This window comes from Pan paniscus, chromosome 10, assembly GCF_029289425.2.
Source record: "Pan paniscus chromosome 10, NHGRI_mPanPan1-v2.0_pri, whole genome shotgun sequence".
Lineage (NCBI taxonomy): Eukaryota > Metazoa > Chordata > Mammalia > Primates > Hominidae > Pan > Pan paniscus.
Window position 1 is genome coordinate 37,594,948 of NC_073259.2, and position 16,434 is coordinate 37,611,381.

At 48.2% G+C, this 16,434-nt stretch overlaps 2 protein-coding genes across 7 annotated transcripts; both read left to right on the top strand.

Moving 5' to 3' along the window:
• The first annotated feature begins 1,722 nt into the window (after window positions 1-1,722).
• LOC100995452 (nascent polypeptide associated complex subunit alpha) lies at window positions 1,723-15,589 on the top strand. 6 transcript variants are annotated; one of them, XM_008978555.4, is made up of 8 exons: window positions 1,723-2,713; window positions 3,445-3,516; window positions 13,335-13,420; window positions 13,583-13,660; window positions 14,341-14,487; window positions 14,834-14,962; window positions 15,116-15,238; window positions 15,472-15,589. In XM_008978555.4, the coding sequence occupies exons 2-8, from the start codon at window positions 3,447-3,449 to the stop codon at window positions 15,484-15,486; spliced, it is 648 nt and encodes a 215-aa protein (XP_008976803.1). In that variant the 5' UTR covers window positions 1,723-2,713; window positions 3,445-3,446; the 3' UTR covers window positions 15,487-15,589. The 6 variants fall into 6 exon arrangements, with proteins under 6 accessions (XP_008976803.1, XP_008976805.1, XP_008976800.1 ...); XM_008978557.4 differs by having other exon boundaries at window positions 1,937-2,713; window positions 3,419-3,516; XM_008978556.5 differs by having other exon boundaries at window positions 2,667-3,014.
• LOC112441379 (nascent polypeptide-associated complex subunit alpha, muscle-specific form) lies at window positions 3,522-13,328 on the top strand. The gene has a single exon (XM_034935629.3). It carries the CDS (start codon window positions 6,547-6,549, stop codon window positions 12,256-12,258), a length of 5,712 nt encoding a protein of 1,903 aa, XP_034791520.2. The 5' UTR covers window positions 3,522-6,546; the 3' UTR covers window positions 12,259-13,328.
• Window positions 15,590-16,434: the final 845 nt, after the last annotated feature.

Sequence of the window (16,434 nt, forward strand, 5' to 3'; positions counted from 1 at the left end):
TCTTTTTCCTTCCAATTAGAGTGTGAGTGTGTGTGTGTATATATACACACAGACTAATTTAATCTTCCAAACAATCCTATCAATCAGCTACTATTTTTCCCATTTTACAGATCAGGAAACTGACATGAATATATATATAGGTTAATTGCCTAAACTGACCTAATAGATTTAGACAAAGGAGTCTTATTTCAGAGTCTGTCTTTAATGACTCCACAATATTGCCTCTCCTATTTGAGGAGGATTTCAGAATTTCCCATTCCTGGTAAACCCCACTATCTCACTTAATTTTAATTCACCAATCCTAATCCTCATTTCACTACGCTAAGGATTTCAGAAATGTTAAAGTAGCTTTCAAAGCATTTTAAATTTTCACTGCTTCCGTTAAAAGGCGGCCACACCAGGTATGGTGGCTTACGCCTGTAATCCTAGCACTATGGGAGGCCGAAGCGGGTGGATTGCCTGAGCTCAGGAGTTCGAGACCAGCCTGGGCAACACGGTGAAACAGGAGAATTTTTGTGGCAGGAGAATTGCCAGAATCCGGGAGGCGGAGGTTGCAGTAAGCTGAGATCGCGCCACTGCACTCCAGCCTGGGTGACAGCGAGACTCCGTCTCAAAAAAAAAAAAAAAAAAAGGTGGCCACAGTCGTCTTAAAGCTATTAAATCAGGCCAGGCATAGTGGCTCACACCTGTAATCCCAGCACTTTGGGAGGCTGAGGCAGGCGGATAACCTACGGTCAGGAGTCCGGGCGGGGTGGCGGGTACCTATAATCCCAGCTACTCTGGAGGCTGAGACGAGAATCGCTTGAACCCGGGAGGCCGAGGTTGCAGTAAGCCGAGATCGCGCCACTGCACTCCAGCCTGGGCGACAGAGCGAGACTCCGCCTCAAGAAATAAATAAATGTTGACTGGTTTAGCTAATTCAGGTACAGCAAATATTTGTTGAGTTCTTTTGTAGGGCTGTGGGAAGATATGGGAGGCTTTTCATTAACACAACACTGATTTTACATTCTACTTTTCAAAAATACAGTTGTACAAAGCATGGTTTAAGGTGGGGTCCCAGACACCTGGAATAAATAAGCTTAGAATATCCAAGAAGTGCCAGGGGCGGTAGTTCACGCCTGTAATCCCAGCACTTTGGGAGGCCGAGGCAGGCGGATCACCTGAAGTCAGGAGGAGACCAGCCTGGCCAACATGGAGAAAGCCCGTCTCTACTAAAAATACAAAAAATAGACTGGCGTGGTGGCGCATGCCTGTAATCCCAGCTACCTGGGAGGCTGAGGCAGGAGAATCGCTTGACCCGGGAAGGGGAGGTTGCAGTGAGCCGAGATCGCGCCTTTGCACCTCAGCCTGGGCAATAAAAGTGAGACTCTGTCTCAAAAACAAAACAAACAGGCCGGGCATGGTGGCTCACGCCTGTAATCCCAGTAGTTTGGGAGGCTGAGGCAGGCGGATTACCTGAGGTCAGGAGTTCAAGACCAGCCTGGCCAACATGGTGAAACCCGTCTCTACTAAAAATACAAAAATTAGCCGGGGGTGGTGGCACACACCTGTAATCCCAGCTACTCGGGAGGCTGAGGCGGGACAACTGCTTGAGCCCTGGAGGCGGAGATTGCAGTGAGCCGAGATTGTGCCACTGCACTCTAGCCTGGCCGACAGAGCGACTCAAAAAAAAAAAAAAAATATCCAAGAAGTGCCCAAAATAGCAAGCAAAGGAATTGTATATGTGCCTATGTTCTTTTTTTCTGGGAAGGAGAATCTGCAGCTTTATAATTTCAACATCGGCTAAATTGTCGTGAACCTAAAACAATCAAAAGGGCCGGAATCTATTTAAAGAGTTTATTCAAGGGCAGTGTGAGGATGGACCAACCAGAAAACCTCCAAAGAATGGAGTCAGCCTTCAGAAGTAGAGAAGTTACGATTTCATTTATTTAGGGAGACAGAGGAGTTTTTAGCTGGATTACATTATCCATACAAGGTTGGAACATAATTACAGAATTTGGTTACAAGCAGTGTTTTTTAGGGGGGGGCGGGGGTACAGCTAACATTGTTTTACGGAGAGTTTAACACGCATGAGTTGCTGTCATCTGGTGACATCGTTTGAGTCTCTCTAGTCATTGAACAGAACAAGAAAAATAAATCGAATTAAATTTATAATCTGAACTGAAGTTATATGTGACCCATCACATCTCTCAAGTTTTAAAATGGGTTTTTTTGTTGTTGTTGATGGGGGGGGGAGAGGGTCCAGCAGCTTTTAAATGTTTTCACATCGTGTGTTCCAAAAATAACTGGTTAGCCTAAGTCACTTCCACCCTCCAATGTTGTGAATGCAGTCTCTGTAGCATTCGCTATTTAATGTCTTATCTTCCTGCACTATTTGAGAAATCGCGAGGTCGACTTAATACCGCAGTCGCCACTTCGCGGACCGGAGGGCGGAGTCTGCTTAGTTCTGAGGACTGCGTGGGTCCGCGCAGAAAGCTCCTGCTAGGCCTGCGCGTCCCGTTCTAAATTCTTACCCTTTAGTCCTTGTCACCACCCCCGCCGTGGGAACGGCCTGACAGTCACTCGTCAAAGGAAGTGGCTGCCGGCAGCTCTTGACCCGGAATCGGATCCTAGTCCCACCCCCTCCGCTCCAGGCTTCCTTCTGCAACAGGCGTGGGTCACGCTCTCGCTCGGTCTCTTTCTGCCGCCATCTTGGTTCCGCGTTCCCTGCACAGTAAGTACTTTCTGTGCCGCTACTCTCTATCCGCAGCCATCCGCCTTTCTTTCGGGCTAAGCCGCCCCGGGGACTGGGAGTTAAGGAGAGTTGGAGGCTTTACTGGGCCACAGGGTTCCTACTCGCCCCTGGGCCTCCGGACAAAATGGGGTCTGCGGTTGGTGTCCTGGCAAAAGCAGGGTAGAAGGGCTGCGGGCCGGGCCCAGAATCCGAGCCTGCAGAGATGGGAGCAGTTGCAGTGTTGAGGGCGGAAGAGGAGTGCGTCTTGTTTTGGGAACTGCTTCACAGGATCCAGAAAAGGGTAAGGGGTCACAGCCTTAGAACCTGTAACACCGTTCTCCTTGTGACAAGCAAGTGTTGGACTTAGAACACCCCTCCTGGTACCCCAAAGTCGGCAAACGTAGTCCAGGAGGCCCCAGCCCAGCCAGTGTGAGTATTAGGAGTGGAGGGGGTTCACAGTAGCGTCTGAAGTCTCCCATGATCGAGAGCCAGCCCAGGATCCTCTCCCTCGGGTTGAGAATGCAGTGGGAATTGCTGGCCTTGATAGAGGCGTGAGGGTCACATCATATTTACCTCTTATTCCCAGGTGCTTTGGGGAAGGTTGTCACCAAACACCCTCACGATTTTTTTCTAACAGCCCTCCTCGGAGTTTTTAAGAATACTTATCTCCGGGTTGGGCAAGTGAATGTATCCCAATCAATTTAGGCCTCCTTTTTATTCCCTTCCTTCAGAAATGCCCGGCGAAGCCACAGAAACCGTCCCTGCTACAGAGCAGGAGTTGCCGCAGCCCCAGGCTGAGACAGGTAGGTTTCCCTACCCTCCTTGCCATTAATTAAAATTAATCCTAAGGCCATTTGGTGGGCAAAATGACCAAGGGGAAATAAACTTTTTAAGAGGATGGGGTTGCAGCTTTACCAAGGAGGATAGACCGTAAAATTACTATCCTGGAGATACTTCTTTAGGGATTTGGAGTAAAAATAATATTTTTAAGATTCGTGGACGTTAAAAGTACCCTAGCTTGCTTTCTATGTTATGCCTGTGGCCTCAAAAGAAGCTCTCCTGTGGAACCCCCACCTCACATAGGAAAACTCAGCAGGGAAGGGGCTCAGTGATTCTTACCTATTGGAACTAGATGACACAGGCCAAGGAGCCCGGAGCATTTGTGAAACTCCAGCCAGCAAGTTGCATCAAGGTTTTAGTTAGCAGAGCTTGGCATTGTGCCTTTATCACATGTCTGGATGAGATGTGTGCTGGTGGTAAATGTGTCCTACTGGGCCCCAGAGTCGTCCTAGGTCGGATAACTTGTTTATGGGTTGGTGGTGCTGAGATACTTCTAGTGTGCTGGAATAGTTCCTGCATCATTGTGTGAAACCCAGGATTGAAATAAATCCTTCTTTTATCCTTAGCGTCGAAATTAATGACTGTGAAGGCTAATTTTAAATTCTGGTTAAAACATATCTCTGTAGAAAACTTAGGAGGAGGTAATGAAAAGTTCTTAAAATGATAGCCTTTCTGAGTCAGTTGTGCAGCGTTAAATGAAGGAAATCTTCAGGCTGTAATCTTCATTCTCACCTTTTTGTTTTTTTTTTAAATTTCATTTGTTATTTAAGGGCAATTCCTGTCCCTTTTTGGAGTTACAGTAGAGTTGCTTATAGTTGAAAGCATAAAGCTTCTTCCCACCTGTTTGATTTTAGCAGCTGAAGGGATTAATACAGCTGCTAGGAAGGACAATAGGGGGCTCTAAGCTGGAGTATAAACAATATGAAATTCTTGAAGTACAAGGGGCTTAAGGAAGGGAAAAAATAAAGTACTGTTCTCTAAAGATTCTGTAATTTCAGTACAAAACGAGATTTTAGAGATTGTGTCATTGAACAACTTAATTTTACAAATACGAAGATTTGAAATTCAGATGAATTTAGAATAATCTGATTCAAGCTTCAAAACTAATGCATTTACTTCTGAAACAGTCCTTAGTGCTATTAAACGTATTCCTGAATAGTCTGAGTTGCATAGTAGGCTTATATTAAGGAAGTACCAATGATAAATACACAAGGTTTTATCTGTAATGATAGTCTATTAGAATGAAGAAGGAAGCTCAAGGAATTATTGATGGTGTCAAAGCAAGTATTTGAGTCCTTATTCCATTTGAGGTCCAGTCAGAAGAAAACATATTCCATGTTTTTAATTCTGATTCATTATGTTTGGTAGTGTTTTCCTGTAATCGTTAGACTTTGGCCTACCCACTCTCCAGGAAAAACTAGTTGAGCCACCTTGTCTTTTCCATGGTAGGATGCCATAAGAACTTCAGAATTACTGGTTGAGTGAATTTTGAATTTGAATTTTGGTACCACGGGCTTCCCCCCCGCCCCCCTTAACATTCCCTTCTAAGCATTGAGCATTTGTTGATCCAATTCTGTGTTACCTCCTGAATGCCAGAGATACTGTCTTACTGTCATGCCAAACATTGGTGTATTCTGACATAATGAAACACTTAAATTCCAAGTTAAGGAGTGGGGATCCAGTGTATTCTCACCACTCCAATTGTCTTCTTTGGTTTGTTTTTTTTTTTGTTTGTTTGTTGTTTTTTTTTGAGACGGAGTCTCACCCTGTCACCCAGGCCGGAGTGCATGCAGTAGCGCGATCTTGGCTCACTGCAACCTCCACCTCCTGGGTTCAAGCCATTCTCCTGCCTCCGCCTCCTGAGTAGCTGGTATTACAGGTGTACACCACCACGCCCAGCTAATTTTTGTATTTTTAGTAGAGACGGGGTTTCACCATGTTGGTCAGGTCGGTCTGGAACTCCTGACCTCGTGATCCGCCCTCCCAGGCATCCCAAAGTGCTGGGATTACAGGCATGAGCCACTGTTCCAGGCTCTCCAATTCTCTTCTTCCAAAATAGCACCACAATCTTGTTTAACAAGTTAGGTTACAGTTTCATAATACAGTCCCTACCCTTGTGAGTAAGCTCTCTGCCTGGAGGTCTAATTCATGTCTAATTCATCTTGGATTGATGTCTGAAGAATTAACATCACCTAGGAAGGTTTATAGAGACTATTACCGTCCTTTTGTGGTTGGTTTTCTTGTTTGGGTTTTGTGAGTAAGTAAACTGGTAAGGTATAAAGAAGCTAAGTGACTTTAATACTTGATATTAAATTCTGAAGTGTTTCAACTTTAGGAAGAACTGAATTGTGCTGTGCACCTCCTTCCCAAAACTATTCTAACAGAGTCAGATGTTTCCTAGCCTAGTGGAAGCCTGAAAGTATAAAAGCCTGTGTTTTCTTATTCAGTTCAGATTCCCCATCATCGTCACTGCTCACTACTTTCTTTGTTCCAGTTTTCAGTATCTTTTCTGTTCATGATATTTGGGTGGACAGAGTAGCACAGCTGTTCTTCTCGTGGGAATTCTGTTGGCTGTGAGAAAGACTTGGGAATACAGTCCATTTCAAGAAGTAAGGGGAGGGCACAACTGGGAAAGCATAGAAAGCATGTTGTTCTTAACCTACCAAGAGTCTGTGCTCCCCATTTAGAGATAGGCTGCTCTTAGACTGTTCTCCTCACCCTAAAATAGTTGGTTTACTTTGGTAGAACTTGGGGAAGTGTGAGAAATTAGGAGGGGAATGTCTTCTCACTTGACCACTGAAAAATGTTTGGGGAAGGTTGTTGTTGCCTGTCACCTTTATCTAATCCTGCGTGGTGACTTAGACTGTCAGATTTTAAACTCCAGTGTTTCCTAGGAGGCATGTTGTACCAAGTTGGGCTGCATAACTCACCTTTTTTCTCCTCCCCCTCCCCCTTTCTTTATCTCCTTTTGCCTTTCTCCAGCTGTGCTACCTATGTCTTCAGCCTTGAGTGTCACTGCTGCCTTAGGGCAGCCTGGACCTACCCTCCCCCCTCCTTGCTCTCCTGCCCCACAACAGTGCCCTCTCTCAGCTGCTAACCAGGCTTCCCCATTCCCTTCCCCCTCTACTATTGCCTCGACCCCTTTAGAAGTTCCTTTTCCCCAGTCATCCTCTGGAACAGCCCTACCTTTGGGAACTGCCCCTGAAGCCCCAACCTTCCTACCAAACCTAATAGGGCCTCCCATCTCCCCAGCTGCCTTAGCTCTAGCCTCTCCCATGATAGCTCCAACTCTGAAAGGGACCCCTTCCTCTTCAGTTCCCTTAGCTCTGGTTGCCCTGGCTCCCCACTCAGTTCAGAAGAGTTCTGCTTTTCCACCTAACCTTCTTACTTCACCTCCTTCAGTGGCTGTAGCTGAGTCAGGGTCAGTGATAACTCTGTCGGCTCCCATTGCTCCCTCAGAACCAAAGACTAATCTTAATAAAGTTCCCTCTGAGGTAGTCCCTAATCCAAAAGGCACCCCCAGCCCTCCATGTATAGTCAGTACTGTTCCTTACCACTGTGTGACTCCCATGGCCTCTATTCAATCTGGAGTGGCCTCCCTTCCTCAGACAACACCCACAACTACCCTAGCCATCGCTTCCCCTCAAGTCAAAGATACCACCATTTCCTCAGTTCTGATTTCTCCACAAAACCCAGGAAGCCTCAGCCTGAAGGGGCCTGTTAGTCCACCTGCTGCCTTATCTCTTTCAACTCAGTCTCTTCCTGTGGTGACCTCTTCTCAAAAGACTGCAGGTCCCAACACCCCCTCAGATTTTCCCATTTCTCTGGGCTCTCATCTTGCACCTTTACATCAGAGTTCTTTTGGTTCTGTCCAACTTTTAGGTCAAACAGGTCCTAGTGCTTTGTCAGACCCTACAGTGAAGACCATTTCTGTAGATCGTTCTTCCACAGGGGCCTCTTATCCTTCTCAGAGATCTGTAATTCCTCCCCTTCCTTCCAGAAATGAGGTAGTTCCTGCTACTGTGGATGCCTTTCCAGTGGTGGCTCCATCTGTTGACAAAGGTCCCTCTACCATCTCTAGCATAACCTGCAGCCCTTCTGGCTCCTTAAATGTAGCTACCTCTTCATTATCTCCTACAACCTCTCTCATTCTCAAAAGCTCTCCTAATGCCACTCATCATTATCCTTTAGTGGCCCAAATGCCCGTTTCTTCTGTTGGAACCACCCCACTTGTGGTGACTAACCCCTGTACAATTGCTGCAGCACCTACTACTACCTTTGAGGTAGCTACTTGTGTTTCTCCTCCAATGTCATCAGGTCCCATAAGTAACATAGAACCAACTTCCCCTGCTGCCTTGGTTATGGCACCTGTGGCTCCCAAAGAGCCTTCTACTCAAGTAGCAACCACTCTGAGGATACCAGTCTCTCCTCCTCTGCCAGACCCTGAAGACCTCAAAAATCTCCCCAGTTCAGTATTGGTTAAATTTCCAACACAAAAAGACCTCCAAACTGTACCTGCCTCTCCTGAAGGAGCCCCTTTCTCTCCAGCCCAAGCAGGACTCACCACCAAGAAAGACCCTACTATATTACTGTTAGTCCAGGCAGCCCCTAAAAATTCCCCTTCTTTCCAAAGTACATCCTCTTCTCCAGAGATACCTCTTTCTCCTGAAGCCACCCTAGCAAAGAAAAGCCTTGGGGAGCCTCTCCCTATAGGTAAGCCAGCCAGCAGTATGACCTCCCCTCTGGGTGTTAACTCCTCGGCCTCTGTAATCAAGACAGATTCTTATGCAGGCCCAGACTCTGCTGGTCCGCTTCTCAAAAGTTCTCTCATTACCCCAACAGTGGCTGCATTTCCTTTGGAAAGTGCTGACCCTGCCGGGGTGGCTCCCACAACTGCCAAAGGTACCTCAACTTATACAACTGCAGCCAGCCCTTTTCTAGAAGGAACTGTCTCTTTAGCTCCTAAAAACCACCCAGTTAAGGAAGGTACTCTTACTACTTTACCCGTGGTTCCTACAGCTTCAGAAAATTGCCCTGTGGCTCCATCCCCCCAGAATACCTGTGCTCCTCTGGCTACCTTAGTGCTGGCCCCTGAAATCCCAAAGTCTGTGCCCTCACCCTCTCTTCCCCCAGCTGGGACTCCTCCAGGTACAAAAAAGGTTGATGGTATTTCTCATACTTCAGCATTGGCACCTGTTGCTTCCTCTCCCAAAGAGTGCCCAACTGAGGACTCTGGTGCTTCTGCTACTGCATCTTCCAAAGGAACTCTGACTTACCTAGCTGATTCCCCATCTCCTTTAGGGGTTAGTGTGTCTCCTCAGACTAAAAGACCTCCAACCAAGAAGGGTTCTGCTGGCCCTGATACTCCTGTTGGAAATCTCTCATCCCCTGTTTCTCCCGTTGAAGCTTCATTTCCTCCAGAGAATAGTCTTTCTTTCCAAGGCTCTAAAGACTCACCAGCCACGAAGCATTCTCCCACTCCTCCATCCCCCAAAGGGGCCCCTACTCCCTCAGCTGTGACTCCTCTGTCTCCCAAAGGAGTAACACTACCCCCCAAAGAGACCCCCACTCCTTCAGTGGTGAATCTGCCCTTCCCCAAAGAGGGTCCAGCTACTCCAGCACCCAAACAGGCTCCCGCTCTATCCATGACTTCCTCCCCCAAAAAGGCCCGAGCAACTCCAGCCCCTAAAGGAATCCCAGCTGCAACTCCTCCCTCCCCTAAAGGAGGCCCAGGTACCCCATCCCCGAAATGGGCCCCCACACCCCCAGCTGCAACTCCTCCCTCCCCCAAAGGAGGTCCAGCTACTCCATCCCCCAAAGGGGCCCCCACACCCCCAGCTGCGACTCCTCCCTCCCCCAAAGGAGGTCCAGCTACTCCATCCCCCAAAGGGACCCCCACACCCCCAGCTGTGACTCCTCCCTCCCCCAAAGGAAGTCCAGCAGCTACCCCATTCCCCAAAGGGGCACCCACACCCCCAGCTGCAACTCCTCCCTCCCCCAAAGGAAGTCCAGCTACCCCATCCCCCAAGGGGGCCCCCACTCCCCCAGCTGCGACTCCTCCCTCCCCAAAAGGAGGTCCAGCTACTCCATCCCCCAAAGGGGCCCCCACACCCCCAGCTGTGACTCCTCCCTCCCCCAAAGGAAGTCCAGCAGCTACCCCATTCCCCAAAGGGGCACCCACACCCCCAGCTGCAACTCCTCCCTCCCCCAAAGGAAGTCCAGCAGCTACCCCACTCCCCAAAGGGGCCCCCACAACCCCAGCTGCAACTCTTCCCTCCCCAAAAGGAGGTCCAGCTACCCCATCCCCCAAGGGGGCCCCCACTCCCCCAGCTGCGACTCCTCCCTCCCCAAAAGGAGGCCCAGCTACCCCATCCCCCAAAGGGGCCCCCATTCCCCCAGCTGCAACTCCTCCCTCCCCAAAAGGAGGTCTAGCTACCCCACCCCACAAAGGGGCACCCACAACCCCAGCTGCAACTCCTCCCTCCCCAAAAGGAGGTCTAGCTACCCCACCCCCAAAAGGGGCCCCCACAACCCCAGCTGCAACTCCTCCCTCCCCAAAAGGAGGTCTAGCTACCCCATCCCCCAAAGGGGCCCCCACAACCCCAGCTGCAACTCCTCCCTCCCCAAAAGGAGGTCTAGCTACCCCATCCCCCAAAGGGGCCCCCACAACCCCAGCTGCAACTCCTCCCTCCCCAAAAGGAGGCCCAGCTACCCCACCCCCCAAAGGGGCCCCCACTCCCCCAGCTGCAACTCCTCCCTCCCCAAAAGGAGGTCTAGCTACCCCACCCCACAAAGGGGCCCCCAATCCCGCAGTTGTAACTCCTCCCTCTCCAAAAGGAGGCCCAGCTACCTCACCCCCCAAAGGGGCCCCCACTCCCCCAGCTGCAACTCCTCCCTCCCCAAAAGGAAGCCCAGGTACCCCACCCCCCAAAGGGGCCCCCACTCCCCCAGCTGTAACTCCTCCCTCCCCTAAAGGGACCCCTACTCTCCCAGCTACAACTCCCTCCTCTAAAGGAGGCCCATCTACTCCATCCTCCAAAGAGGGCCCCACTCCCCCAGCTGCAACCCCCTCCCACAAAGGAGGTCCCGCTATGACTCCTCCCTCCCCCAAAAGAGGACCAGCTATCCCATCTCCCAAAGGGGACCCCACTTCCCCAGCAGTGATTCCTCTCTCCCCCAAAAAGGCTCCAGCAACTCCAGTCACCAGAGAAGGCGCAGCCACCCCATCCAAAGGAGATCTCACTCCCCCAGCAGTGACTCCTGTCTCCCTCAAAAAGGCCCCAGCAACTTCAGCCCCCAAAGGAGGCCCAGCTACCCCATCCTCCAAAGGGGATCCCACCCCCCCAGCAGTGACTCCTCCTTCCCCCAAGGAGCCCCCAGCCCCCAAACAAGTTGCCACTTCTTCCTCTCCCAAAAAGGCCCCAGCAACTCCAGCCCCCATGGGGGCCCCCACTCTGCCAGCTGTGATTCCTTCTTCCCCCAAAGAGGTCCCAGCTACCCCATCCTCCAGAAGGGACCCCATTGCCCCAACAGCGACTCTTCTCTCTAAAAAGACCCCAGCAACTCTAGCCCCCAAAGAGGCCCTCATTCCCCCAGCTATGACTGTTCCCTCCCCCAAAAAGACCCCAGCAATTCCAGCCCCCAAAGAAGCCCCAGCTACCCCATCCTCCAAAGAGGCCTCCAGTCCCCCAGCAGTGACTCCTTCCACTTACAAAGGGGCCCCATCCCCCAAAGAGCTCCTCATTCCACCAGCTGTGACTTCTCCCTCCCCCAAAGAGGCACCTACTCCTCCAGCTGTGACTCCTCCATCCCCCGAAAAGGGCCCAGCAACTCCAGCCCCCAAAGGGACTCCCACTTCCCCACCTGTGACTCCTTCCTCCCTCAAAGACTCCCCTACTTTCCCAGCTTCTGTCACATGTAAAATGGGGGCCACTGTTCCTCAAGCATCTAAAGGGCTTCCAGCAAAGAAAGGCCCCACAGCTCTGAAAGAAGTACTTGTTGCCCCAGCTCCAGAAAGCACGCCAATCATCACAGCTCCCACTCGGAAAGGTCCACAGACCAAAAAGAGTTCTGCTACTTCACCTCCTATATGCCCAGATCCCTCAGCTAAGAATGGTTCTAAAGGACCCCTTTCCACAGTGGCTCCAGCCCCTCTACTCCCTGTTCAGAAAGACTCTTCAAAGACAGCAAAAGGCAAAGATGCTTCTCATTCCCCAAAGGGCCCCTTGGCTCCTCCTGAGTCTAAGGCATCCACCCCTCTAACAGCAGCTGCCTTTGAGAAGGTCCTTCCTAAACCTGAATCAGCATCTGTCTCTCCAGCACCCACCCCACCAGTCTCTCTGCCTCTTGCTCCCTCCCCAGTTCCCACTCTGCCTCCTAAACAGCAATTTCTGCCGTCCTCTCCTGGGCTGGTGTTGGAATCACCCTCTAAACCCCTTGCCCCTGCTGATGAGGATGAGCTGCCGCCTCTGATTCCCCCGGAACCAATCTCTGGGGGAGTGCCTTTCCAGTCGGTCCTCGTCAACATGCCCACCCCTAAATCTGCTGGAATCCCTGTCCCAACCCCCTCTGCCAAGCAACCTGTTACGAAGAACAACAAGGGTATTTGCCTTGGTTTGCCGTGTGCATGGTGTGTCTGTCGTCCACACCCCTTTTGGGGGCTACCCACCAATACTAACCCTGTGATGCGCCGCTTTCTCCAGTGAATCTGCTTGGGTTTGGATGTAGAACATAGAATGATAATTTTAAATGCAAAAGTTCTCGGAATATGAAACCAAATCTTGGTTTTCATTACTTCAGATAGATACATAGTACATTGTGTATCATTTTTGTATAATGTGGCCTGGACTACCCTGAGCCTGCCATGCCATCTATTTTACCTAATTGATCTGACATTGAAAACCAAGACCTGCCAGACCTTTTCATTTGCTCTAATCCCTACCACATCACTAACTAACCTTGTCCCTGGGCCTGAGATTTGCTAAAATTATTGGAGAATTGAATTATTTGTATTTATTTTTCCATTATTAGACTTAGTAATGACCAGTTGCCCAGGGACTCCCTTTTCATAAAAATGTAGAAATCTGTTTTTCCTAGCCTGAAAATGGTGCAGGTGTATGCTTTTTTTCCTCAGTAGTCTTTACTGATGCTTGGCCTTTGAATTGAAAGAAATTTATGTGAATTATGTTTGGAAAAACTAGAGATATAGGTCATCATCGAGAATCTTCTAATTATATTGATTAGATCACATTGCTGGGGTGAATGGTTTGAAAATGAGGCTGAATATGTGTACGTGTCTGCTTTTGACTTCCTCCAACCCAGTTTAAAAGTTGAGGGGAAAACCACCCAACCTGTTGTGCCTCCACAGTGTGATTTTGGTTTTTTCACTTAAGTGTATCTGGGGGCACCTTCTGACAGAACTTTACAGGGATAATTGGACTATTGGGTAAAATTTTAGAGTCATATGGGTCATTATTTGCCTGTGCCAAGAAACAAAGACCTTGAGGGAAAGAAAGCAGTTACAGTATATTAAACTGCTCAGCTATTTCTAGTGATTACTCCTCATTTCTGGGGTTAGGGCTGGGTCTTTACTAGATGTGTACCCGCTAGTTAGTGACTAAGTTAGGGGCTATCAAGCTGACTTCACACAAGCCAGTTGGTTTACATTTAACATTCTTAGGTCTAGCATGAGGCATTCACCTCTAGTCCAGGGCAGGCTGTGGTGAAGTACCTTCTCTTATAATTTCTACTATAAAGCAGTAAAAGTTGTTTCTCATCTTAGGGTCTGGAACAGAATCTGACAGTGATGAATCAGTACCAGAGCTTGAAGAACAGGATTCCACCCAGGCAACCACACAACAAGCCCAGGTGGGTATTCTCTTACTAACTGGTATTGGGTCAAAGAAGCAGGGTTGATCAGGGCAACTTTTGTATTTGGAACTGTGAACCTTCATAAAGGAAAACCCACAAGGAGATTGTGCTATCCAGATCTTAAATTCTGGTTAACTAATAGCTGTTTTATCTTCTTAGCTGGCGGCAGCAGCTGAAATTGATGAAGAACCAGTCAGTAAAGCAAAACAGAGTCGGAGTGAAAAGAAGGCACGGAAGGTAAGATTTGAAAAGGATTTCAGGATCTTATGAAGCACCTTTATACAGAGTGGAACTGTTTATTTCCATAGGTTTTTGGGGAACAGGTGGTATTTTGGTTACACAAGTAAGTTCTCTAGTGGTGATTTTTGAGATTTTGGTGCACCCGTCACCCAAGCAGTATACACTGAACCCAATTCTTAGTAGTGGTAGAATCCCGTTGAAAGTAACAGAAGTAGCTGGGTTGGTGGCTCACACCTGTTATCCCAGCACACTGGAAGGCCAAGGCGGGTGGATCACTTGAGGTCAGGAGTTCAAGACCAGCCTGGCCAACATGGCGAAACCCCATCTCTACTAATAAAAATACCAAAAAAATATAGCAGGGCATGGTGGTACGCTCCTGTAATCCCAGCTACTAAGGTGGCTGAGGCACGGCAATTGCTTGAACCTGGGAGACGGACATTACATTGAGCCAAGATTGCACCACTGCACTCCAGCCTGGGCGACAGAGCAAGACCTGCCTCCAAAAAATAAAAAATAAAGTAACAGAAGTTACTACGGCAGAAAACCCATTCTCTATTCTTGTATGAACTTTTCTCAGCCTGGGGAAAGGCTTTGCTTTGGATGTTGTATTATGTTCCTTGCTTCTTTAGGCTGCTTCTAAAGAGGTTGAAAACCTGATACTGTTTTCTCTTCTTTAGGCTATGTCCAAACTGGGTCTTCGGCAGGTTACAGGAGTTACTAGAGTCACTATCCGGAAATCTAAGAATATCCTCTTTGTCATCACAAAACCAGATGTCTACAAGAGCCCTGCTTCAGATACTTACATAGTTTTTGGGGAAGCCAAGGTGAGTAAACTTTTCTTGGGCATTGTTCTAGACCAGGGTTTCTCAACCTCAGCACTGCTAACATTTTGCATCAGATAGTTCTCTGTTATGGAAGGGCTATCCATTACATCCAGTTTTGATTACCCAAAAACTCCATTGCCATATATCTCCTGGGAGACCTAACTACCCCCTAGTTGAGAACCACTGCTCTAAACCTAAACAACTACTCTTTCTACTGTGAGGGCAAGCAGTTTAAAGCTGTACAATAAGTTACCTGAATGGGTTTACAGAGAGTTGTGAAACTATATGATTTATTTTTCAAAGACTGCTTATCTACTCACATGGATCTATATTTTCTACCCTGTAGATCGAAGATTTATCCCAGCAAGCACAACTAGCAGCTGCTGAGAAGTTCAAAGTTCAAGGTGAAGCTGTCTCAAACATTCAAGAAAACACACAGACTCCAACTGTACAAGAGGAGAGTGAAGAGGAAGAGGTATACTAGGAAATCTTTCATACTTTAACTCTCGCCGTATAGCATTGTGTTCATGTTGGTGAGCTATATTAAAAACTAGATTCAGGAGACTCCAAAGAACTGCTGAAATTGTTCTTGCCTTTAATTTACTGCTTTTTCCCTCTCATCTCTCAGGTCGATGAAACAGGTGTAGAAGTTAAGGACATAGAATTGGTCATGTCACAAGCAAATGTGTCGAGAGCAAAGGCAGTCCGAGCCCTGAAGAACAACAGTAATGATATTGTAAATGCGATTATGGTAAGTGTTCAAGCCTTTGTTCCTTGACTCCCTCTGCCCTGACCAATTATGAGTGACTTTATTTTGTCTTACTAAATATCAGCCAATTAAGGAACCTCATTCCAGAGCCTCTTCTGAGTTGCCATATAGGTTTTAGTGGCCTAAATTCTCCTGATTTGCCTGTAAGAGTTTTAGTGACCTGAATTCTCCTGATTTGCCTATAAGAACCGCTAATTATCTTTTCTCTGTTACAGGAATTAACAATGTAACCATATGGAAGCAACTTTTTTTGGTGTCTCAAAGGAGTAACTGCAGCTTGGTTTGAAATTTGTACTGTTTCTATCATAAATAAAGTTATGGCTTCTTGTTGGATGAACTCAGTCGGTGACTGGTCTCTTCCCCGCCACCCCCCCACCAAAAAAAAAAAACTTAAAAAGGTTCTAGTAATTTATTAATTACTCCTAAGGCCTCCCTCATTTGATAAGGTTTAGTGCCACAGATTTCCCACTTAGAATCTCAGGCTTTATACCTCTTTTAAGAAGTTACTGGCCAGGCGTGGTGGCTCACGCCTGTAATCCCGGCACTTTGGGAGGCCAAGGAGGGGGCAGATCACAAGGTCAGGAGATTGAGACCATCCTGGCTAACACGGTGAAACCCCGTCTCCACTAAAAATACAAAAAATTAGCCGGGCGTGGTGGCGGGCACCTGTAGTCCCAGCTGCTCGGGAGGCTGAGGCAGGAGAATGGTGTGAACCTGGGAGGCAGAGCTTGCAGTAAGCCCAGATCACGCCACTGCACTCCAGCCTGGGCGATAGAGCAAGACTCCATCTCAAAAAAAAAAAAAAAAAAAAAAAAAAGTTACTATACTAGGCTGTTAGGACCTTCTTAACTTCAGGAAATACAACTTGACTATAAAGTTTCTCATTTCTGACCAGGCGCGACGGCTCACACCTGTAATCCCAACACTTTGGGAGGCCAAGACAGGTGGATCTCTTTAGCCCAGGAATTTGACACCAGCCTGGGAAACATGGCAAAACCCCGCCTCTACAAAAAATAGGATCACTGAGTAATCCCTGAGATCACACCACTGCACTCCAGCCTGGGCGACAGAGTGAGACACTGTCTCAAAAAAAAATTAGTTTCTCATTTCCACTTTCTTTCCCAGATGTTAACTGTTAGCAGATCCTGATTCTTCTGTATCTAGTAATCAGCCCCTTC

Coding starts and splice junctions, on each gene's coding strand:
- LOC100995452 (XM_008978552.4), top strand. CDS start 3,447: ATGCCCGGCGAAGCCACAGAAACCGTCCCTGCTACAGAGCAGGAGTTG. Junction 3,517..13,334: donor GCAGCCCCAGGCTGAGACAG/GTAGGTTTCCCT, acceptor TTCTCATCTTAG/GGTCTGGAACAGAATCTGAC. Junction 14,488..14,833: donor TAGTTTTTGGGGAAGCCAAG/GTGAGTAAACTT, acceptor TCTACCCTGTAG/ATCGAAGATTTATCCCAGCA.
- LOC112441379 (XM_034935629.3), top strand. CDS start 6,547: ATGTCTTCAGCCTTGAGTGTCACTGCTGCCTTAGGGCAGCCTGGACCT.